Source organism: Lissotriton vulgaris, chromosome 12, assembly GCF_964263255.1.
Source record: "Lissotriton vulgaris chromosome 12, aLisVul1.2, whole genome shotgun sequence".
Taxonomy (NCBI): Eukaryota; Metazoa; Chordata; class Amphibia; order Caudata; family Salamandridae; genus Lissotriton; species Lissotriton vulgaris.
The window spans coordinates 493,192,696-493,216,998 of record NC_141700.1 but is presented as its reverse complement, the minus strand read 5'-3'; the positions used below and the strand labels follow the sequence as shown (position 1 = coordinate 493,216,998).

Genomic DNA, 24,303 nt, shown 5'->3' with positions numbered 1-24,303 from the left:
TGGAGAATATTGATGCAGGTTTATTTGCATAACAAATATGCCAACATGGTGGGATATCTTACGGACGATCCAGGGACAGGCCAGCCCCTATGCTGCCTGCCCGCCTGATGAGCCAAATTACACCGTGGCCGTCGCCAATCAGTGGTTACCAATTTTGGGAGGGGCCACCCCTCCCATCTGTGGACTGCCAGTCCACGCACTTACTCACACCCCCCAAAAGGGGGGCGGAGCATTCCAGGCAGCCCCCGGTTGCTCTGACCCACAACCGCCCGTAGGACTAACGGGGAGCCAATGATCTTCCAGGGGACAACGCTAAGACATCCCTGTGTATCCTTTGCTCAGCACCCTTAACGTGCTGCTGCATGCATTACCCTTCTGTACCTTGCAGACTCTGGATCGCTCTGTAACTCCTCCACAATTCTGGGGGTGGCCACCGTCACAACCAGGGCCCCCCACCAAGGTAGGCACCTTTACCTACATCCTGCTGATTCCCGGGCCTCTCCCAGGACCAACAAAACAAGTCCAAGCCCATATTGGACCGAGGCCAGCATGCCCCTCCTGAACAGGTGCCCCCATCCTATTTGAACTCCCTGTGGACTTGAGCCTTATAAAACCCATACCCCTCTGTTTAGGGATGTAAGCGTAACTTACACCCGGGAAATTAAATTTTGGCAGCAGGACCCTCTTACCCTGGAAAGCCAAATCATTGCGTCCCAGCTGTCAGACCCCAGTGGTGAGAGGGGAGACACACCCCTCCTGCCCGTGTCTCTGCTTCTATAGAAGCTGTGCCAGTGCCTGCACAATTACACCACCCCTCCAAGGGTGGCTTATGGCCGGCTGTCCCCTTAAATGACTTGGGATTCCCATCGTCCAACCTGTTAGCATTACTGCTGAGTCTGCAACTGGGAGGGGAACCCAGGATTTGTGATACCCGCCTCGCCCAGCCCTTCATGTATATGTGCCCAGGATGACCTAAAACAAATAGTTTGGTGTCGGTTCACTGTTAACATTGCCTGGCTAAAGAGCAATACCTGTGACAAGCTACTCCTGACAAGAAGTGCCAAGCCGGTGGAAGTCAGAGTTATCAAGCCCGCCCTTTTTGAATACTAGTGTTCTTTAATACCTTGTAGCCCAACTGTCCTTAACCCAGGGGGTTTCCCCAATCTTATGGGCCATAGCACACTCGCTGGATGACAACTTCCACAACCTGCTTGTCTGCCATCCAAGGCTACAGGGCGGGAGAATTTACACCTGTTAGTGTTACCCAACTCAAAGGTACTTGTTTCATCGACCTCAGAAGGATGAACTGCTAAGTGGACCTACCAGGATCTGAACCTGTGACCAGTGGTTGAACCTAAGCCCTTTTCAGTTCTGCCGCTCCACCTGCCTGTGAACATGTATCACAGGGCAGACTTCAGGCACCATAACCCATCCTTGGACATGCCTGAACTAGAAACACACATCTAAAAGTCCTGCCCCGGCTAACCACCAACATTGCAGTCCGCATGTTCGTTGACAACTCCCAAGGAAAATTCTCCTAACTAAAGCAACTGATAACATGCTAACAATCAATTGAACCTAACTATGACTGCAAAATGTGTTCTGGTTGTTGTTGGTATTAGTGCTCCAGCCCATCCATATCAGCACTAACAAGGCAACCCCACCCTCTTGGGAATTGCACCTTCACTTCACAGCTGACAGAAAATGCCTATTCGTGTGTAGCCCTGACCTTACGTTTATCGCTGACGGAATACCTGGATTATGTTAAAATTTAGCTGGCTCTACCGCAGAGTGCGCGTTGCACCATCACAGGTATGTCTTTGCCTATTCAGTTTCTGGCTGCAAAGTATGATGACATTGCCAGCCCCAATCCCAGGCGTAATAACAGGAAGCATACTGCTATCCCTGTGAGCCGCGGCTGTTGCTAATGATGGTACACATAGCACTGGTAAACTAGATGCTGTACTATCGCATTAGAGGGCAATTGCAGCACTTAATAAAGTCCATGGCTAACCTACTCACAGTATGGCAGGGATAAGAAAGGCAGTAACTTTAACCCCTTGCGTGCAGGACGTTTTCCCCGCCTGTGCTGACTCCGCCTTGCGCGGGCGGAGTCATGACGGAACGGTTCCGTCATCAGCACAGCACCGATGCTGATGACGCAACCGTTCCGTCATCAGCATGGAAGGGGTTAAAGCCCATTAAGATGATCCCTAGGTATGCCCAACAGGGAGAGATCCTGAGGAATGAGGTAGGGAACACCACCACCACACCCGGCATGCGAATCAGTCCAGGATTACTTTGCCATATGCAGTAGTGCAGCCACAATTCACCTACATCTAACGTGTGCTCTCACTGGGCACCTCTGCCTGATGTGAGTGACCTATGTACATCGTCCCCCTGCATGGCGGCGATTGCTAGAATCTTTTCTTTCTTCTGTTCTCAGGCTTTTTGTCTTGTTCTTGTCTGTAAATAAATTACCTCAGTGAGCCTTACACTTTGTCTCTTCCTTACTTTACTTACTCTATTGCTAAGTTACCTAAGTTTTCTTACCCTTTCTTAGTTAATGAGGATTTTCTTATTTTCTCCCTATTCTTTCTATCTTTCTTGTATCTTCTTTTTTAGAACTAGACTTGCTCTTTAACCTTGGTAAGTACTCAGGTTCCAAAGTTCTCTTATCTTATTTCTCAGAGGTACTTTCCTGTCGATGTATATTTCTTGTACAATGTGTTTATTTAGGTTCAAACTGTAACCTTTTATTTTCCGTCATCAGCATGGAAGGGGTTAAAGCCCATTAAGATGATCCCTAGGTATGCCCAACAGGGAGAGATCCTGAGGAATGAGGTAGGGAACACCACCACCACACCCGGCATGCGAATCAGTCCAGGATTACTTTGCCATATGCAGTAGTGCAGCCACAATTCACCTACATCTAACGTGTGCTCTCACTGGGCACCTCTGCCTGATGTGAGTGACCTATGTACATGGTCCCCCTGCATGGCGGCGATTGCTAGAATCTTGCCTGGCATTCTGTTCGGTTGTACTTACAAATTTCGCACTGCCCAACCCGATGTGCCCCTTGGAAATATACCACAGCCGCTTTGGATTTGAGCCTCACCAAACACAACCTTTCATCCTGGACCTGTGCTGTCCCCATAGGGGTCTGCTGGCTCTGACAGAGAAGACAAGATGAAGCATGCTAGCCTGCCCCCAAACTCAGCAGAAAACCCATGTGCAGAATACTCAAGTGAATTCTTACCACGGCTTGCACAGGAGCAGGAGATGCTGGTTCCCAACTCCACCCCAAGGTAACACAGAATCCGCTCTTACAGCCAGAGCCTAATGCTTCCTCAGGGGGGAAGGGGGATATTGGATAAAATAACAAATAAGAAGAGACTGCTCTGGATCTGTTCCTCAGTCACTTGTTTTGCTGACTTTTCTTGGTCTGGATTCTCTCAATCTAATGCACACAACACATTTGAAAACATGTATTAATCTCCCTAACACTTTACTCTAATTTAACTACTCCTTGACTACCTACCCTATGTTTCCAGAGATCTAGCTCCTCTTCTGTCTAGTGTTTTCTTTCTTCTGTTCTCACGCTTTTTGTCTTGTTCTTGTCTGTAAATAAATTACCTCAGTGAGCCTTACACTTTGTCTCTTCCTTACTTTACTTACTCTATTGCTAAGTTACCTAAGTTTTCTTACCCTTTCTTAGTTAATGAGGATTTTCTTATTTTCTTCCTATTCTTTCTATTCTTTCTATCTTTCTTGTATCTTCTTTTTTAGAACTAGACTTGCTCTTTAACCTTGGTAAGTACTCAGGTTCCAAAGTTCTCTTATCTTATTTCTCAGAGGTACTTTCCTGTCGATGTATATTTCTTGTACAATGTGTTTATTTAGGTTCAAACTGTAACCTTTTATTTTTTGACTTCCAGGACTAGCTGCCACTGGACGAGTCTTCCATGACTAGTTGGTCTTCTGTTCTGCTGCCAACCAGGCCCGGCTCCAGGAATTTTTGTTTGGGTGGGCCAAGGGCGCGTTTGGGTGGGCCACTGCGGGCTCAATGTGTCGCTTCTGGAGGTAGCCTACAAGCCCTAGATTACATCATATGTACTTGCAAACAGGCAGCATGATACAACGGATTGCTTCTGTGTGTACATGGAGCGTTATTTGAAAGTAAGACCAACGTCTGGACCTAACTGCAAACCCTCGAATTCCAGCTCCCCGGCTTCAACACAAGTACTTGAATGCTAAGCATATAAAAAGCATTCAAGTTTAAGCAACGCCTTGACACCATTGCACTAGAAAAGCTGGCTATTTACTCACTGCAATTTGCCCAACACTTAGCTTTCTGCACAAATGTAACCTTATACATTTTATTTTATTTTCATTTTTTGCAAAGTACTTTCATAAATAAAAAATTCCTGAAAAACAGTAATTTGAAAAAAGAGAAAGGAGTAATTTTGAAAACTGCCAGCAGTTTTCACACCGACCATTTCAAAACTAGCAGTTCCAGTCATAGAGGTAACCTTCTATTGTTCTTTGAAAACTCCCTTACAAACTCATCCATACATAGATTGGCAGTGAGCTCTTTCTCATGTGCTAAAATAGTCAAATTCTGTTCCCGATCATGATTCATTGTGCGTCGGAAAGGTGTGAGGACGCGGGATAGGGTTGAAAAGGAGCTCTCACAGGCTGCTGTTGAAACCCCTATAACCAGAGCAGATACATATATTTCATGAAGTGCTGGGAAAGCTTCAGCATAATCACGTACCAGTTCACAAATTGTGGCAACATCTGCACCATCTGGGACTTTTTTTTGTAACAATGGTTTTGCAACAGCTAGTTCTGCTGCAAGAGTAGCTTTGATTACTTTAGTTAGGTCAAGGAGGGGTTCACACTTGTTCATATCAAGAAAATTTGGTGATGAGGGAAGCAAAATTGAAATGGCTTCGATAAGTTCAATGTTCTTCTGGGAGAATCTGGTCTCCATTTCAGCTATTGCTCTGTCCAGAATGTTCAGGATGGGCTGCCTGAGCACTTGCTGTTGAGAAAAGGAAGAGTCATCTGCAGATTGTCCAACTGTTGAAAGTACCACGGAATCTGCAAATCGGCAGTTGAGAGTCCTCCTCCTTTTTGGTCCACGATTAACACGTGTGGTTTCATCTAACACATCATCAGAAGAGCAGTACTTGGTAGAAAACATTGGATCTGCACGCATTGATTTCAGGGCATTAAGTGTTGACTGTAGCACTTCCACTGCAAAACACACATTTGTTTGCTGTGTCTGAAACACAGCATTAGCAGGTTTTAAAGTTAAAAGTAGATCTTGTAAAAATTTCCCAATAACATAAACGTTTTCCCTTTGAGTATGAGATAGTAAACCACAAGCTTCTGCCTTCAACTCAGATGCAGCATTGTCATCATGATATATGTCTGATATAAGATCAGAAATTGTGTCAATGTTTTCAACCACACATTTTGTAACCTCATAATGGCGGGTCCATCGAATCTCAAGAAGACGTTTGAGAGTTGGCCCATTATATCTTTGACTCACATAATGACGATGAAAAAAATTGTACAGCATATTACAAAGGTCAAAAAATCGCTTTGCCCTTGGTTCACTTTGGATGGCATGTATGACAATAAGATGAAGCTGATGATTGTAACAGTGTATGTAAGGAATATATTTATCTAATCTTCTCTGTATAACAACCTGAACACCCCCACTGCATCCACTCATCACAGATGCTCCATCATAGCACTGACTTAAAATGTCTTCTGGCTTGAAATCACTGGCAACCAAGTGGCTTAAGATGCGATCAGCTATATACTCAGCATCTAATTGTTCCATCTGTAAAAGACCAATTAAATGCTCCTCAGGCTTGGATTTGCTCACAAAACGCACCATGAGGGACAGATTTTCAATGTTACATTTATCACGTATGCAATCGCTTTTAATACAAAAACTTTTTGAATCACAACTTTTGTACTTCTTTTTGACCTGTGAGAGAACCATGCCAGTTAAGGTATCTATGACTTCGTTTTGGATACATTTGGATGTATATTTTGCATTCAGGGGAATAGAGTGTAAAATTTCGGCTAGCTTTTTATCTTTCTTGAGAGTGTATTGGAAAAGCTTTAAAAATAAACCACTTGTTGAATCAAACACATCTTCATTGTCGCCGCGCAGGGGGAGTTCATTCACAACAAGAAATTGAATGACTTCTCCAATGCTTTTTAAGTAATATCGATTATTTTCTATTACTTTAGTATCTATTAAAAAGGCAATTGTATCTCCTCTTTCCCCTCTCTTAGATGCCTCTGCTAGAGCTAGTGCAGCATACGTGTGAGTTTGACCGGCCACATGTTTAGCAAAACCTGTGCCAGATGTTAGCGCACTTTTCCAGTTACGGAAACCAGTTACAGTAAAAACTGTATCCCGATCATTCTTCCCATTAGTAATCACACGACATGGGAAACAAAAGCAAGCATCTAGACTAGCAGAGTACTCCAGCCATGGTCGAGTTTTGTACCAGTCCGAGCTGAATGCCCTCTCACGGTTGCCAAATCTAGTTCGGGGATAAGATTTGAGAAATGGTTGGGATGGTTTATCCCGATGTAGATCTGTAGCATTGCTGCTGAGATGACCTTGATTCTTTTCAAGGTCAATAAAGTCTTTATTCACAGCATACATGTTTCTTTCTTTTGCAACTTCCATGGGTGGTGCTGGTACAGGACTTGGATTATGACACAAGGGATTACAGCTGGCATCTACAGCACTTCTCCGAATGACGAATCTGCCCATGATGCACAAGCTAGGCTTAGAAGCAACTGAAAAAAATATTTAAAATACAAAAAGCTTTGGTTAGTTAAAAATGTTCCTTCATCAAAATACCACAGGTCAAGCACCTTAAAAAAAAGTTACTGGAAATCCGTAATAGTGTCCATACGATGATTAAAAAATTTACAAAAAACAAAACCTGAGGTGTGTGATTAAAAACGAGAAAATTCCTCAATAAGCAGTATACAATTGCAGCCATGGATAGCTTTGGTATAATTAAATTATCCGGATATACAGAACAGGCTCTGGTCTTTCATGGCAAATCTGCCATGAGTTGCATGTTGCATTTAAAATCAGAATCTTGAATTATAAATCCCGGAATGAGGGTGCAGTGCTGCACAGACAATGAATGGAATATGTTATGTGTTGTATGGGAACCATTTCAGCTCTCTCCCTCAATCCAAGGCATTCCACTTTTGCATTCTGTAGGCTTGTTGAGCTGCGTACATCTCTGTATGATTCATGAGGACTGAAACTTTTTATGGTATGGTTGCTCATTTAGGTCTCTGGTGGCTTTTTTTCTTCCAATAAAGAATCAATTTGTTTTGAGTCTTGTCCAGCCACACTACAATATCCGGCATTTTATCTGCCCGCGGTTTCCAAAATTAGCCTGTTTGAGGACTAGTTATAAGAGTGGAGCAACGCAGTGTGGCCTACTTGGGGAGCGTTTCAGTATTGTGCGCGAGTGATCAGACTGATGCTGTTACGTTTTATTAGGTCATTGCAAGTAGATGTTTAGCAGCAAGGAGAGGAGAATGAGATGGAATACCTGTAAATTACATACATTTTTTTGTTGTGAGTGACTGAGCAGGTTACCTTAGGATCCACCTAGCTACAACAGATGAGCCATCCACCACATACTTGAGAACAGCAGTCATAGTATAGCTCTATATTACCCTCCAGATTGCCAGAAGAACACCCAATAGGCCTGAATGGTCTATAGTTAGCAATGGCAAATGATCTTGAGTCCAACCAGCAGTGATGACAAGCGATCCAAAGTAGCGCACCCATTAGAGGCAGACAAAATAGACCTGCCTAGGAAAAGTATTGCATGAATACAGGCATATAGATCGATGGCTTTGGGTCCTTCTAGCAGCAACAGATGAGCATGCCAATACATTAGAATGTCCAAAGAGTTATAGGCAGCCAGTATATATAAAATGCATCCACCTAGGTGCGACAGAGGGGTATCTCAATCCTTTCACCAGATACAGGTTGCCATTTTAACTTTAAGGAATGTGTACAAAGCACAATGTCATTCAATAATGCAATACCTCTACGCAGTGGCATCAAGACCCCCACCCCCATCCAACACTGCTTTCACAGCTTAAGTAGGGGTGTTGTTGAAACATCAAGTAGCAGCCAGCCTGCACTAGGGCCATGATACACTGGCTATGATAATAGACATTTGAGAGAGAGGCAGAGGTAGAAAGCAGGCAGGAAAAGGGAAATGAGGGACATCTAAATAGAAAAAACTGTACTCCTGCGTGTGATAGAAGGGGATAACAGTGGCCCTAATGACCCGACTGCTAATTAAATAAGCAAAAACATTACAGGGTCTATTATAGCGCTGGTGCGAAAGTATTTATTGGTGTCCCACCACTGACCTCTCAGTCGGTAGACACCTTTACTACCACCCTCCAACAGGGCGCTTCATCTCTCCTTAGCCCCTTTCAGTCATAACCTCCTCATCAGACTCCCTCCCTACCACCCTCCACCAGTGTCCCTCATCACTCCAAAGCCCCTCCCCATGACCACCTCCTCAGACTCCCACACAAATACCCTCCACCAGTGCCCCTCATCGCTCCATAACCCCTCCCCCCATTGACCTCCTTCTGAGTCCCTCACTGCCACCCTCCACCAGTGTCCCTCATCGCTCCAAAGCACCTCCCCCATGACCTCATCGGATTCCCTCATTGCCACCCTCCTCCCAGACTCCCCCACTACCACCCTCCACCAGTGCCCCTCATCTCTCCATAGCTCCTCCTCATGACCTCCCCCTCCTCGGATTCCCTCATTGCCATCCTCCAACACTGGCCTTCATCTCTCCGTAGCCTCTTCCCCTCATGACCTCCTCCCAAGACTCCCTCCCTACCACCCTCCACCAGTGCCCCTCAGCGCTCCATAGCCCCTCCCAAATACCTCCTCCTCAGACTCCCTCCCTACCACCCTCCACCAATGCCCATCACTCCAAAGCAACCCCCCTCATGACCGCCTCCTCAGAATCCCTCCCTACCACCCTCCACCAGTGCCCATCCCTCAAAAGCAACCCCCCTCATGACCACCTCCTCAGAGTCCCTCCCTACCACCCTCCACCAGTGCCCATCATCACTCCAAGCAACTCCCCCTCATGATCTCCTCAGACTCCCTTCCTACCCCTCCACCAGTGCCCCTCATCACTCCAAAGCAACTCCCCCTTATGACCTTCTCCTCAGACTCCCTTCCTACCACCCTCCACCAGTGCCTCTCATCACTCCAAAGCCCCTCCCCCATGACCTCCTCTTCAGCCTCCCTCACAAACAACCTTCACCAGTGCCTCCCATCTCTCCCTATCTCCACCCCTCATGATGCCCACCTCGGATTCCCTCATTGCCACCCTCCAACAGAGCCCATCATCACTCCATAGCCCCTCTCTCATCTGCATTTTATTTCTTGTATAGCGCTACTCGTAGTGTAGGGTATCACAGTACTGTACATCACACACACATTATGCAGACACAATGATTCATAAAAGTATCCAAATCAGCCTATAGGGAATGTCACATAAGCTAATGAGGATTACCAGGTGTAGGAATCACATCTCATCCATGCTGCTGGGCAATATGTATTAAGAGGGTTGGGTCTGGAGAACCACAAACACAGGATTTAAAGCATACCCCAGTGGTTGGCTGTACTGATTAGAAATTATATCTGCCCAAACTCTGTATTGCAACATTAGAATAATGAAATACTGGGAAAATTCGAACTAGCAATACAAAAAAAAAAAAGAAATCGAAATATACCATTCTGGTTTGTATACACGTCTTTGATCACACTGTCCTATGTTAGGATTGTATCTTCTGAATCAAAGGATCTCTGTGACAAAGGCAGTAACCCACTGAGCTATCCACGTTAACTACAGCTCTATTGCATTTAAATACTACAAACCAAAAAAAGAACACTCTCCAGCAAGATCAACAATCCCCAAAGTTATCTATACATTTAGTTGTCGTGCATCAGTGCAGAACCACTCATGAATGATACCAACGATTTAAACACACGAACGATGTAAATGAAATAAACACAGCGTTCTAAGTATGTCTTTCTCACAGATTTAAAAAACACAATAGCCACACATTCTCTTACCTGCTCCTTACGAACTCTGTCACAGCCCGATCGGTTAAACAAGCAGCTCAAGGGGTCAGGAAGGTCAGGAAAGGCAAAACAAACTCCTCTTTACCAGCATGAAAGAATTAATTATCCACAAATCCAGTTCCAACAGAAGGCTTTGTCCCCTTCGCAGTGCCCCTAATGTACCTGCACGAGTGGGCGGGGACACATCCCACCTGCTGGCCTTGCTGACGTCACTGCCAGGGCCAAGGATTATGATTGGGTGGGCCAGGCCAAAGTTTGGGTGGGCCCGGCCCACCCGGCCCACCCGCTAGAACCGGGCCTGCTGCCAACTATACTCAATTCAGGTGAGGAGGAATACGTGAAAACGGGGGGGGGGACGGAAAGAGGGGAAAGGAATGTTTGCAGCGGACTTAAAGTTCTCCAAGGTTGCTATATTCGAACTTCGTTAATTGCCCAATACATGAAGCACTCTCTGATAAATAATAACATTATGCGCTCACAAATTTAACTGACTACGATACTATGAAGATAATAATTCTTATCTGCATCGTCACAGCTTTTTCCCTCAGGAAACTCCAGACGTTACGACTACTCCGTTCAGCATACTCGGTGAAGTGCGCATTTCCATTAGCGCGAGCGCTTCACCTGGATCTTCCATCTCGAGCGCTAGACTGTCACCTCCTCTAGCGAGTCGGCAACATCGGCGGCCATCTTTGAATTCCACGCGTGAAGCAGAGAACTCCAACTCTGCTTAACCGCGGCAAATCTTTTGATATCTTTGGTTCTGGAATGATTCAGGACACCGATTCTTGGACTTGAGACCATTGGGGGTGAAGGAGGTCTGACACCTAACCATTGTCTGCCTGCAAAAGCATGCCAACCCATCTAGTGTTATACTCCCCTTTGCTCAAGGGGGGTGGGGGGATCAGTCCTGTCCAAGGGTGTGTGTAAAGAACCACATGTGTCCTGGAAGTACCTATTATTTGAGTACAAATGTCACTCCTTTATAGTACCTGGTGTTTTCAATAAACTAATAGCAGGTCTAACAAATCCATCAGGCATCCTCCTCTTAGTTAGGCATGTTGGATTGAGGAGATCCAGTGAAATGTGGAAGATATCTCCCTTGGCATGCACCCCTTTGGCATCACCTTTACAGCTATTATGCATATCTCTTAAATAGTCGCCATCATGTGTTTAATGCCAATTAGTTTGAGTTCTGCTCTTGACAAATCCCTTCTAACCAATAGTGTTGAGCACCTCATGTTTGTTTATTGTGCAAGTCGCCCCCGTTACCTGCCACTGTCAGACCAAATGAACCTATTAACAAACTTCCCATACAAAAGTCTAACATGTCGCCCAACTTGGAACACTGTTACTTCATCCTTACGTATGTTCAGGCATGGAAATACTGCCCAAGGAGTACTCACCTTAGTCCTGTTTAACCACTAAATAAATACTGTATAAGGGAACAAAATGTTACCCGTGCACCTCGCCATGGGCCTGAGTATGGGGATGAGTCTATTGTCAGATATAGCTGTGGCCCGCTCAACACGATTCCTAATTTTACCAAGGTGCTGTTGCATAAAAATTCTCCTCTTATGCAAAGCTAAGTACTCGGGGCAAATTTATGATTTCCTAGGCATAAACATAAACCCTCCAAGTCTACATTCTGTAAGAGTGCCGCGTTTAAGTCTCAGGCTTGGGGAGGGGCTGCTTCATACCTATAAACCCCCCGCAAGTCACCACAGAGCCTAGAACCTGTTGACAAGTTGACAAACCCTTTATCAACTCTACCTGTTTGGTGTAACTGATCTAAAAGATTCTTTATTGTTGTCAGCCCAATGACTGGGGCCAGAGCGAGTGTAGGGCTACAGCTAGTTGCCGTTCACCCAGCACATCAGAGCAACATGTGCTCTATAATTCCTCATCAGGCCGTAGACCCTACTGAGTGTCCTCAACTGCCCAGTAGAGGTCTACTAATCCGTCACTCAAAGTTGTCTGGTTATCACCCTTCTGTGTTTCATGTGCCCTCATGCCATGAATTCATTTAAAGACGGTAAACCAACATTACATTTTCACGTCGTGTCCCAGTGAGGAACGGTGAACTGTGGGGGCTTTGGTCAAATCCAAGTGCTTGTAGAAGGACCCATGCTGCCCATGTGCCTCAGGGTACAGGGCCTGGGAACAACCCCAGCATCAAAACCATGTGTGACAAACAGGGAGATTAAAGTCAGGCTAACCCCAATATTACGAGGAAAGACCCAACACACAGCTTTGCCCTAATGACAACCATCCCGTATCAAACAAGACACAATGGAAAGACAACAGGAGCCTCACACTCCACCCTAAGCCCGCGGATTAACACCACAAGTAACTAATCATTCAATGATTGAATAAATAACAACTAACATTAATTCGGCATCTGGAGCCATAGCTGTTTCAGAAGTGAACTCGGACCCCAAGCCCTATAGCATCAGTGCAGACCTCTGCGCCTATGCTTTGTGTGATCTTTGCCCCCTTTAGTGTGAGCAGAGCCCCGCGATGCATACTTGGCTTCCTAGTCTATAATGAACACGTAAACTACCCTAGCTGCTCCCTGCCGCTGATCATCCTACCCTATGGAGCCCTTCTGAAAGACCAGGAAACATTATATCACCCTCAACACTTAATCTTCAATCTTTGCTTAGAATAGGTGCAGAAGGCGATGTGTACACCTTCCACCTGGTCCCATTATTTATTTATTTGTTTATTTTAAGGTTTTATAGAGCGCAAACATGACCCGTGAGGGTATCAGAGCGCTTTGCAGATACAGTAGAGTGATACAGGGTCAAAGCACACGATAAACGATAAAACTTAGTACATAGGAGAGCTTACAGAGAACCATGGGGATGAAGGTGGGACAGGGTAGCAGACAGGTACTGTACCTGGGGGATATGAAAGGCTATACAGCAGGATAAATATAATACAATGAATATAATACAAAGTAATACAAAGTATAATACAGTGATGTACAAGGGCGCAGGATAGGGCAACAGTCTCTCAGGTGGCTGAGGGAGAGAGATTAGCCAAGGAATTTACCCATGAGAAAGGACTTGGCCTTTTTTTTTTAAGCGAGCAAAGGAAGGGATTTTTCTAATGTCGGGAGGGAGGGAGTTCCATATTCTTGGTGCAGCTCCAGTGAAAGCCCGATTGTAGGTTGTTATTTTCCTAAAGCGAGCAGGCCGGAGTAGGAGGGCCTTGGTCGATCTTGAGTGTCTGTTTCCTCCAGATAACACAAGCTTCTGAGCAAGATACGCAGGGGAGTTAGAGTGAAGGGCCTTGTGCGTGATGCATGCCAGCTTGAGGTGAATCCTCGCCTCGAAGGGGAGCCAGTTTAACGCTTTCAAGTGAGGAGTGATGTGATCGAATTTATTTGAGCCTGTAAGTAATCTGGCGGCTGCGTTGAGGCAGGCTTTTAAGGGAGCCAGCGAGATCTTAGGCAGGCCAGAGAGGGTGGAGCAATCGTATTCCAGTCGAGAGATGACTAATGATTGGACAGCGAGTTTGAGGTCCGGAGCGTCTAGAAAGGGTTTCAATTTCCATAGGTAGCTTAGGTGGAATCTGGCCGATTTTGCCATTGTGTTGATGTGGTCTCGCATATTTAGGTTATAATCCAAGGTGATTCCCAGAGATTTGGCAGAGTTCACAATGGTCAGACACAGCGGTGAAGAGTCCCAGGTGGACCTGGCCAATATAAAAGACACCAACAGAGCCCTGCGCAAGCTTCAAGGATTGCTTAAGAGTTTAAACTAATCTGCTGGGCTACCCAACTTGCTCAGGCAATGACTATGGCATTCAGACCGGCCACCGGCACATCGCGAATTTACTAAGTGTTCTGCTCCCTGAAAAGCCTGACCGATCCGCCATTCATAGCGTTAATCTAACGTGCATTAATTATTACATATTAATCATACAAATGTAAATGTATGTGAATGCAAAGGTATTGAAACGCTATACATGAGCGCCAGTTACATGACATATTGAGCACATTTCATTGCATCCCTATATTTACTGCAACAGGAGCACTACCTACAACAAGCCCATCTATTGGCTAATCATTAGTTCTTATTTGCATAAGGTGAAATGAGCCTGTGCTCCTCGGCAATGTACCACTGAGTCAAACCGTTCACAGGGCTCATCCACGAGGTGAACAAATAACTACCCCTAATACATTTCCTCTGGCTCCCTCCATAGCCGCCCCACCAGCATGTTGAGCGGGGGGAAGTCAAGCAGACTGTATATGAGGGAGCTGTGTCCTCCTAAACTCTAAACTGTGCGCAAACCAGATGTGTGTACATTCCCAATTTTGTGTGGCACTACCCATCCGAAATGCACTTCAGCACCCCTCACTGATCTATGAAGCACCATACAACGGCCGCAATGCAATACCAGCAAGAGAGTCGCAGCTGCATGCCCCTGATAATTGTCACTGTTTCCCGTACTAAGCTGCTTATTTTTTATTTTTTAAAGTTCTTTTCCCTTGGAACAGCCCTGTAGAATACGAAGTGTCCTGTGGCACAGCTTCCGCCTTCTGCCAGTAAACTAAAGAAGCTCCTCTCTGGACTCTCACCACAAGGGGGGGGCTAGGATACAAACCAGGCAGCTGCCTACTACATTCAGCACTCGAGTTACAAAGCACCAGAAAGCGCAGGGATGCCCTAGCGCTCAGTCGCGCTGTATGCATTGATGCAGCACAGCGTGTGCCGGACTATTCAGATTTTAATTGGACCGCAAACAAGGCCTGTGCCAGTGCGCCCCCTGTGCCAGCGCTGCGCCGCGCTCCGTGGCAGCGTGATCTGTGTTGTGTGGAACAAAACGGGACCCAGGGTGGCAAGTGATTTTCAACCTGTATAACCCGCCCTGAGGCTGAGCCACAATGCACTTTAGTGGCGCGTCCAACCACAGGGGAGAAGGGCCGACACAGGCTCCCAATTACTGTGCCCGCAGTAGATTCAGCGTGCTGTAACCACCAAAGACCAGCGCTAATCCTGCTAAAGGGGCAGGGAGGGGGGCGGCACATGATTTTTAACAGAACACTTCCTTGGTCTGCAAATATCCCGAACTGAGGGGCATATTATCAAGGGGGTTTATCGCCGCTTTTTTGGCTTTAAAAGCCAAGAAAGCAGAGATAAAATTATCTCCCTATTACATAGCTGTCGCTAACACCAGTTACCGACAGCTAGTAGGAGATAGCGACCATCTTGGGCCCCGCTTTGCATGTCAGTGATATTTATCACTAATGACATGCAAAGTGGGCGTACCAAGATGTTAGCGACTGGAAACAGTCGCTAACATCGCTATCTCCTATTACCAACTTTTGGAGATATTCGAGCCTCATGGAAACAGTCCAGCCCGAACTGCCAAGCGGCACAGAGTCAGACTGATTTGCATATGGCCATGTCTGAACTGGGGTGGTGTGGAGTGCAGGCCCAGATCTCTGTACTGGGGTGAATGTATGACATTGTTCTGCATTCTGTCCATCAACTGTGGTTTTTGCATTTGTCACCCCGAGTGGTTTGGGTATGCCCAGACGTGAGTCCCATGCACTCCACACCACTGGATTCAAGCAAGCCGGACTGAAGACGGCTGGAATGCCAGAAACCGGTTCTCGGAAGCTTGTTTCCGGTCCAGGAAAGGCATGGCTTGGCAGTTCGGGCTGGACTGTTCCCATGAGGCACAGGGTCAGACTGATTTGCATATGGCCATGTCTGAACTGGGGTGGTGTGGAGTGCACAAAAACGATGGATTTAGGCTCAGATCTCTGTACTGGGGTGAATGTATGACATTGTTCTGCATTCTGTCCATCAACTGTGGTTTTTGCATTTAGCAATATTTGTGGCAAGGATGTGGCGTAACATTCAGAGCGGCCGACTTTGGCACTGAGGAACCGGGTTCGAGTCTCGGTGTTAGTTCCACCGTGCCTAGTAAAAAAAAAAAAAATTAATAAATATTAAATTAAACGATGGCCAAAAGGAAGAGAAATATAGGCTGTGGCTTGAGATGGAATCTGCTGCACTGGCCGTTGGTCAGCTGCGCACAGGGAGCTTGGCTCCTGAAATGTAGCGGGGTTAGTTGTGGCAGCCTCGCACATGGGGTGGCATTGAAAATAGAAATAGAAATGAAAGTAGTCCTTAGGGATGACCTACAGATAAAAAAACATACAGGAGTGAGCCTACCACAAGGCGAATCACACACCATGGGCCTTCTTCAGGGGTGTGTTTACTTTCACCAGCCTCGGGCAGTCTCAGAAGGGAGAAGGGGCTGAGTGAAATTGGCTGGGAAGGAACCGGCACCTAAAGGAGGGACATTAACAAAAATGCACCAATAACAAGCCAGCATTTCTGAATGTCACAAATAACAAACAATGGCAATCGGTGGGTGTGCCAAAAGCCCACAGAAGAGATACAACAGCTCTTGCAGACCGTGCAAGCATACACAAGCTGCTCAGCGGTATCAAACCAATTCATACAAGAAAAAACACAATATAAACATGCTGTGAGGAGAAGTGGCACCAGGCGCTGAGCTGCCCCTTGGCGACGGGGGGCCCGACAGACCGTAAGCGGGGATGCCATTCTTCCAGGGGCTGTATTCTTTCTCTCCATCACACCCTGGTGGGACTACCTGTCCCAGGGGGCATCGGCAAGCAACCCAGCTGCAGCTGCTCAAAGGGAGGTGTGGTGAACGTGCTTATAGCGCTGCCGCTAACCCCACCAGTGGCAGGAAGAGGCAGAGCAGGGCCAACCCCCTTTTGTTCTGCCTTGCTGCTATTGATTTCCAATAGACATTTGTTCTTCAGCTTTTGCTCTTCAGCTCAGCTCAACCAGGTATTTTTATTGCAAAGGCTCGCCTGGTATCTGCTTGGGTTTTCAATTTCTCTCCGATGATAAGAAGTCCTTGTTAATGTCAAAAGCCTTTTGGGTGAGATGGGTAAACACAAGGCTACGGATGATGCTTCCAGGGCTCTGACAGGTAAGAAGTCTCAAATTTCAACAGGGGAAAATGTTGTAATAGGTAGGATAGATATTTTATTACTAGAATGTGCTGATATTATCAATTCTAACCCTATGCCGACCAAGTGCATCCAAATGGCACCTTCCAGTGAGCCAGCAAAGCAGATCCATGAAACGTTTGAAAAAGTGCATAAGAACCCTCATCTACCCATGCCCAGGGAAACCCAGGTCTCGCCCCTCGCTGTTAGCCTGAAAACCCACCAGCGACGCAGGGTATACCTGGAGGTAAGTGCAGTAATCAATATTCAGTTTTATCTACAGACAAAAATGAAATTGAAAGGCACCAAGATGACAGGCACAACTCAATAAACCCTGGGAATATTTCAATGTTACAGAACTTGATGGGGGTTATTGAAGAGTTGAGAGATCAGGTTGAGATACTCCTCAGGGCAGTGGAGAATCTTGGAGACAGCAACAGCAATAGAGAGTTGTGCTGTTGCCTTGTTCGGGAGGGTGGTGAAAAGGTGGGGCCTTGTCCCAGACATGGGGACACCAGCAATTTATCTAATTCCGCTGTTCCCCATCACCCATTAACAAACACATTTGCCCAGCCTCCCTCTGAGTCACCTCTGGTTTACCATTGTTTATGTCCAAGTGTGGAAAGGGTGTGTTCACAATACTCTTTACGCAGAGGGAGACAAATGAGAAGGAAATGGTTGTACATTTTAGGCAGGGGTGGGAGATACAGGGGCCATGTGCAAACACCTCTGATAGACCTTAGTGGTCTTGTCCTAGATGAACGATGAGACACTGACTCTTTAGTAAATAAAGTTATCCACTGGTTTCATGAGGTCAGACACTGTTCTTCAATTATTAGAAGTGATCTTATTAAAGCAGAGAGGTTTGCAGCTCTTGATGGTTTGCAAGATACGGTGCAGGTATTTTTTGTAAGTAGAGACTTAGTTGAGGGTCTAATGACCATTGATACCTGGGAAATCTCCAATGCATGCTCTGTTATACACCATGGTGCAATGGTGCCTGCTTTGCAGGGCTGATTGATTTTGTGCAGGAAGGGGCACCTTCTTGCACAATATCAATCAATTGAGGCAATTTCCTCTTTCTAAGTGTGCTGAAGAATGCAGCAAACATAGAAAAAGGGAAAAACAAGGAGAATTGAGAACATTTCTCCTTGTTGCACCTCCTTAATGCCACACCAGGGGTGGTGTTAGATTGGGACACATTCCCAGGTTCACAATTTCTCGTAAATCTGGGAATGTTCAGATTCCATGGGTGTTGCATGAGCACACCCAAAGCAACACCCATGGAATGCCCCTTTCACACAGTGTTCTGCATGAAAGGGGCACATATTTACAAGTCTATGAAAAGCCACGTAAAGTGGCTTTACATGGCCTTGTAAATATGCTGCGATGCATTGCCCCACTGGAACAACAAAAAAGTGACATTGCGGTGGCGCAAAAGTGCTGCAAGGGCTCTCATAAATGAAGCAGTGAATTAAAAACCAATTCCACTTGTTATGCCTCATTTTAAAGGGCACAACTTGCAATCTGCCATAATTATTGCACCTTTTAAATTCTGGTCCCCGTGGTATTGGATTTTAAAAGGTGCGATAAATATCGCCTTCCCAGTGGGCAATCGGAATGAGGGCCATTGTGTTTCGCAAATGTTAGAGTGTAAATCATTGGGGAGGTAGCGGATAGAGGTGGCGGACCAGGAAGGGAGGGCTATCTTACAAAACGGCGGCCCTTCGCATAAGTAGAAACATTTCTTTATTCTGTCCTTTGAGGGATTCTTTCTAGTTAAAAAGATAATGGAAACAGCAGACATGCCACCAGGATTCTGGATTAGTGAGGGCCATGAGGAATCATGAATGGGCCAAGAAGAAGCATGGATAAACGGCCAACAAACAAATTAAATCTACATATATTGCCTACATTATGCATATATACCTTCCATGTTCCTTATGAATCTTTATATGTATTGCTTTACTCCTTATTCAGCATCTCCAATGCACTACCATATATGTCATCCTATACATCTCTCAATATGTCCTCTACCGCCACTCTCTGATATCTCAAACTCCATTCTACTACTATGATCCCCAAAATAACCCTGAGTCATTAAGGTGTTGAGACTACTTGAACATCCAATCATTTGCCTCTGTGAAGAGTGGGCAGAGCAGTGGTGGCATGTGCCACTTATCATTGTGATGATTACTGAAAGTGTGTGAATTAGGGACAAATCTGCTGAAATGTTGTCAGGGCCAAAATGTTTACAGTTAAATGGGTGTGTTCCATTGTGTGTGTGAGGAGTTGGTGAAGTGAATAAGATGCATGGAAGTATATGCAGCAGGGGAGAGTGAAAAGAGGGTGCAGAAGAAGAAATCGATGAGGTGTGAAACCTGCTAATGGAGGATTTCAGAATGATGTGGGGAGAAAAAGGCTGTACGCGCCTCACAGACAGGCTGAAGAGGAAAGTACTGCAAATGGGATCCCTCTATGATTACCACCTCTGAAGACCATTTATCCTTCCAGTCAGTCACATTATTGTTTTGAGGTTCAAATTGTAAACATTTTTGGGGGTCTTGGACTTCCAGTAGTAATTTAGGTGCTATACATATGCTATCCTGGAACATAGCTGGGGCAAAGCAACTACTTGAGGAGGGCCTTCTGCTCCAGGAGTGGGCAAATTGTGATATAATAGCTCTGCAAGATACGTGGTCGCAGGAAGAACTACCAATAGCAGGCTTCACTCATTACACAGAAGCAGCAGAAAAATATAATCAATATGGCTGTGCACTTGGTGAGTTGACAGTCTACGTATCAACCGCTCTAAAAATGATAACCGAACAGTTGAAATCTCCGGACCCTTGTATACAACTATTTAAATTCACAGACTTATACTCAGAAAAATTACAATATTATTGATCAATTATTACATATAACCGAAGCTCCGAACCAAAAAGGAAAAAAAAATTCTTCTAAGTAAAACAATATCAGGTCTGCGTTGTGCCGAGCCCGCTTAGAATCTAACAGTGACAGGAGATTTCAATTCTAATCTGATATTCATGCCAATTAAAGATGAAACTCGGACAGCAGACAACACAAACTGGGACGACTCGCATAGACTGCATTGGACAGCAATTAGCAACAGGCCTTGAATATCAAGGCATGCGAGTGCTTAATGGAAGAACGGAAGAAGAAAACTAGCCGAATAAAACATACTATGGCCCAAGGGCACAAACAATATTCGACTTTACAATTATAATGCTCCCTTTAATGCCGATACTGACTCGCTTTTATATAGAGTATACCACCTTGAGCGATCACTCGTTTCAACATATCATATTTAACTTAAATGTGGCAAGATTTCAGTCTACTAGTATACCAGAGGGCCAAATAAACTCAACAAATTTAACACGCCTTAAATTGACAAACAAAACTGAAACAGATTGGTTCTCAATAATAAAAGATCTCCTAGCTGAATTGGCAAAATAACCTATAAATAGGATTCAACCTATAATAGGATTCAAGCTTGGTACTAAGTAAATGAACAATAAAAATGAAAGTACCTCAAGTTAAAGTTAAAAGACATGATCCAATTAAAGAGTTACCAAACGAAGTGCAAAAATTAAAAAGGGACCTTAAAAGGACACAAAGGAAGTTTCAACAACAAAAAAAGCCGAAGGGATAGAATGGGAGACATTTCTACAGTTAAGAAAACAATACAAAAAGAAGATATGGGAATTTGAAACAGTGAAAACTGAGAGCTTTTGATCCAAATTAATTCATAGTGCAAGGCATCCAAACTTGAATACATTTTGGCAAGCGATAAATCAACTGCCCAGGCATTGAAACATCTTAATGTCAAATGTTCAGGAGTAACCCTGGGCGTAGTACTATGCTACGCTCACGGAGCATACGTAGTTTACGCTACTACACACTACGCAAATTGCACGTAGCACAGTGTAAAAACACATAGCGGGAATTTTTTGCTTGCTCGCGGTCCTCAACGTCAAGTTGGCGATTGCGAGCAGGCAAAATTAACATCCCGGCGAGACTTTTTCCTCGTTTGCGATCAGCAACATTAAGTTGCTGATCGCGAGCGTGGAAAATAAACCTCCCAGCGAGATTCTCAACGTGGGGAGGTCAGGTTTCTCATTGCGAGTGGTCGCGTATGCTCGTGACCGCTCGCGATGAGAAACAACCAGTCCGCGTAGAGAAAGCTGCAGCTCGAGTACAAATCTACTAGAGTGGCAGAAAACGACCGCTTGTACTATGCAAGATGCCGTTTGCAATGATTGCACAGTGAGGACAAGCATCCGGCACTGTGCAATCAGTGCGAACAGCATTTTCTCTCCGCACTACGCAGCTTGTGTAGTGCAAAGTGCACTTTGCGTAGCTACGCGTAGCTCTACTATGCAAACTACACCCAGGGTTATTCAGGAGCAGAAATGGACCAACTTTCTCACTCAGAAATTCAAACAGAGGACACCTAGCGTTCAGCTGAAACAATCTAAAGCTGATATCCCAAATAAGTCACAATTACTGGACATAGGCGATTGTCAATTACTATCAATGGGCATGATCCAGTTTCTACTTTTATATTTTAACTCGAGGGAGCCCACTCCTCGGTTAACTCAGCCCCCGCCTGCCTGCCTAAGGAGAAGGGCCGCTGCGCTGCCCGCAACGACCCGGAAGTGGTTGGCCGGCCGGCCAATCCCAGTGCGGCCGGCCGGAAGTGCCCGCCCCCGCAGCCCGGGGGGAAGAAAGGAGATGCTGCCGGCCCGAGGAGCGAAGGAGGAAGGCGGCTGGTGCTCACGGGTCTCCCTTGAGGAGGAGGGAGCCCCTGGAAGAGGAGGAGAGCTCTGCTGGTTCCGTGGAGGATGTTGCCGGTCTCCCGTGATCGAGAGGGAGACCGGGGAAGAAGGAAGCCGCCTGCCGTGTCCGCCCCGGGGCTCCTGAATGAAGGGAGAGCCCCAGGGAGGGAGAGACGTCCGGCCGCCCGAGCCACGAGGCGTCCCTACTGTGAAGAGAGCCCCGCAGCAGGATCACAAGCAGCGGGTGAGTCTGGGCTGGGCCGGGCAAGGTGGGGCCTGTCTGTTCTGCTCCCCGAGGGAGCTAAGGGACTATCGTGGTGCTGGCTGCGAGGCACAGAATCAGGGTGACCCCGGTTGGCAGCGGGTCACCCCAACGGTAATTAGAGCCCCAAGGCCCCCGGTCCACGTGGTTGTTGATGAGCCCAGTGAGGCTCGGGGGCCATTTTCATGATGTCGAGCCCCAGAGGGGGCTCCAACGACCCCACCATTATTTGCAGAGCCTAGAGAGCTCTAAGGGGCACAATATGTAGGTGCAGAGCCTGTGTAGCTCCAACAGAGGGGTCTGTGCAGATCTTGGCGCAATTTGGTTTAAAGGACTAGTGCGAGCCTGTGGCGCAGACTTTGCTTCTAGGGTCAGGGAGGACCCTGTCACAGTTTTTATGTTCTCCAGCTGCCCAGCATTTAGTGGGCAGCTGCACCGTTTAGGCGCAAGATGGAGAGAGTCCCTGAGAGGGACAGAGATGGCACAGAGGTGCCCGGCCAGTCACAGCTGCGCAGCACTTAGTGCCAGCTGCAGCGTTTAGGCCCTTGTGATGTTCCCAGGTGCCCAGCAAGTAGTGGGCACCTGCTACGTTTAGGTTTTGCGCCATTGGTGCACCCCTGGACTGGCGCTGCATGGCAGCGCGCCCTGATATTGGACACAGGGCGTCTGCCCTAGGGACTGCCACAGGTGGTGGCTTATGTAAGTTATGCGCAATGTGATTTCTATGTTTTTAATAGTAATTGCCTACTGTGTGTTTTTGCGCTATTGTGTTATTCTGGCACCTCTGAATGTTTTTAGGCATCATGTGTCTTTCTTTCCATGCGCTGAACCTCTGAATGTTTTAGGCTTCATGTGTCTTCTTGCGCTGCACCCCTGAATGTATTTTATTGCATCATGTGCTTTATTCTTAACACCTCTGAATGTTTTAGGCATCATGTGTTTCTCTTTATTACTCCTCTGAATGTGTTTCATGCATCATGGGTAATGTGTTCTTGTGTATACCCCTAAATGTATTTTATTCTTAGGTGGTTGTTCTTCTTTTTAGTACAGGTGGTCCTAGTAAGGTCCTGGTTCCTGTTACCAGTGGATACTGGTTGTGATCTTTTTGATTACCATTTTATGTCTTTTATTCTTTATTCTAGAAGTGCTATTTCTGATTATGACAGTGGCCCATGTGGCCCTGTCCTGTAAATAATCCCTTATGAATGTTGCCCGTGCCAGTTGGCACAATGTACATGTGTGATTTTTATCTGATGTGTTTTTACAATACAAAAGTTATTTTATAATAACCTTGTGTGGAATTCCTTTTGTGGTGTGCCTAGTCTGTTGTTGCTGTTGTGTGCTGGCGCAAATGCTTTACACATTGCCTCCGAGTTTAACATTACTGCTTGTGCCAAGCTACCAAGGGGGTGAGCAGGGGTTATCTTGGCGAGTGACTTCCTTGCCCTGACTAGAATGGTGGTTTCTGCCTTGCTTTGGCGTCAGCCTTAGCCTACCAGAAATAGCCAGTTCTAACAGCTATACAAAGTAATAATGTTCAAAATGAAAATTTAAATCCACAGACGCAGAATGAGGTGTCAAGGAAACGACAGCAACAGGTAATACTAAGCCAGTTACCCCTTGTGCCTATGCCAGATTCTGGGAGTCAAGCAAAATAAAGTGTGGATACCACAAATTGGGAGGGAACTGGTAGGAAAAACATAGGGACACCACAGTTTCTCTTACAAGACACATTTTTCAAAGAGGATAGTTACTGACGGTGCCTGAGAGGGGAGGAAAAGGAATGCATAAATGGTGCATACTTGCCGGTAGATCAGACAGGTCCATACATTGAGGGAAAAGTTGAGGGAAACAATGTTACCTTTTTGTTGGACACTGGTGCTACCCGTTATACTGTGAGAACAGCAGACATTCCAAACCTACCCCTCTCGGGAGAAGCGATCCAAGTAGTGGGCGTTTCTAATAAACAAATTAGGACCCCTGTCACACAACCAATGGAAGTAAGAATCAGCAACTTTAAAGAAATGCATAAGTT

The 24,303-nt window shown here is 45.9% G+C and overlaps 1 protein-coding gene across 1 annotated transcript; it reads right to left on the bottom strand.

The window, feature by feature from the left end:
* Positions 1–4,519: 4,519 nt before the first annotated feature.
* Positions 4,520–6,811, bottom strand: LOC147677588 (zinc finger MYM-type protein 1-like). The gene has a single exon (XM_086945569.1). The coding sequence runs from the start codon at positions 6,809–6,811 to the stop codon at positions 4,520–4,522; it is 2,292 nt and encodes a 763-aa protein (XP_086801695.1).
* Between the last annotated feature and the right edge of the window lie 17,492 nt (positions 6,812–24,303).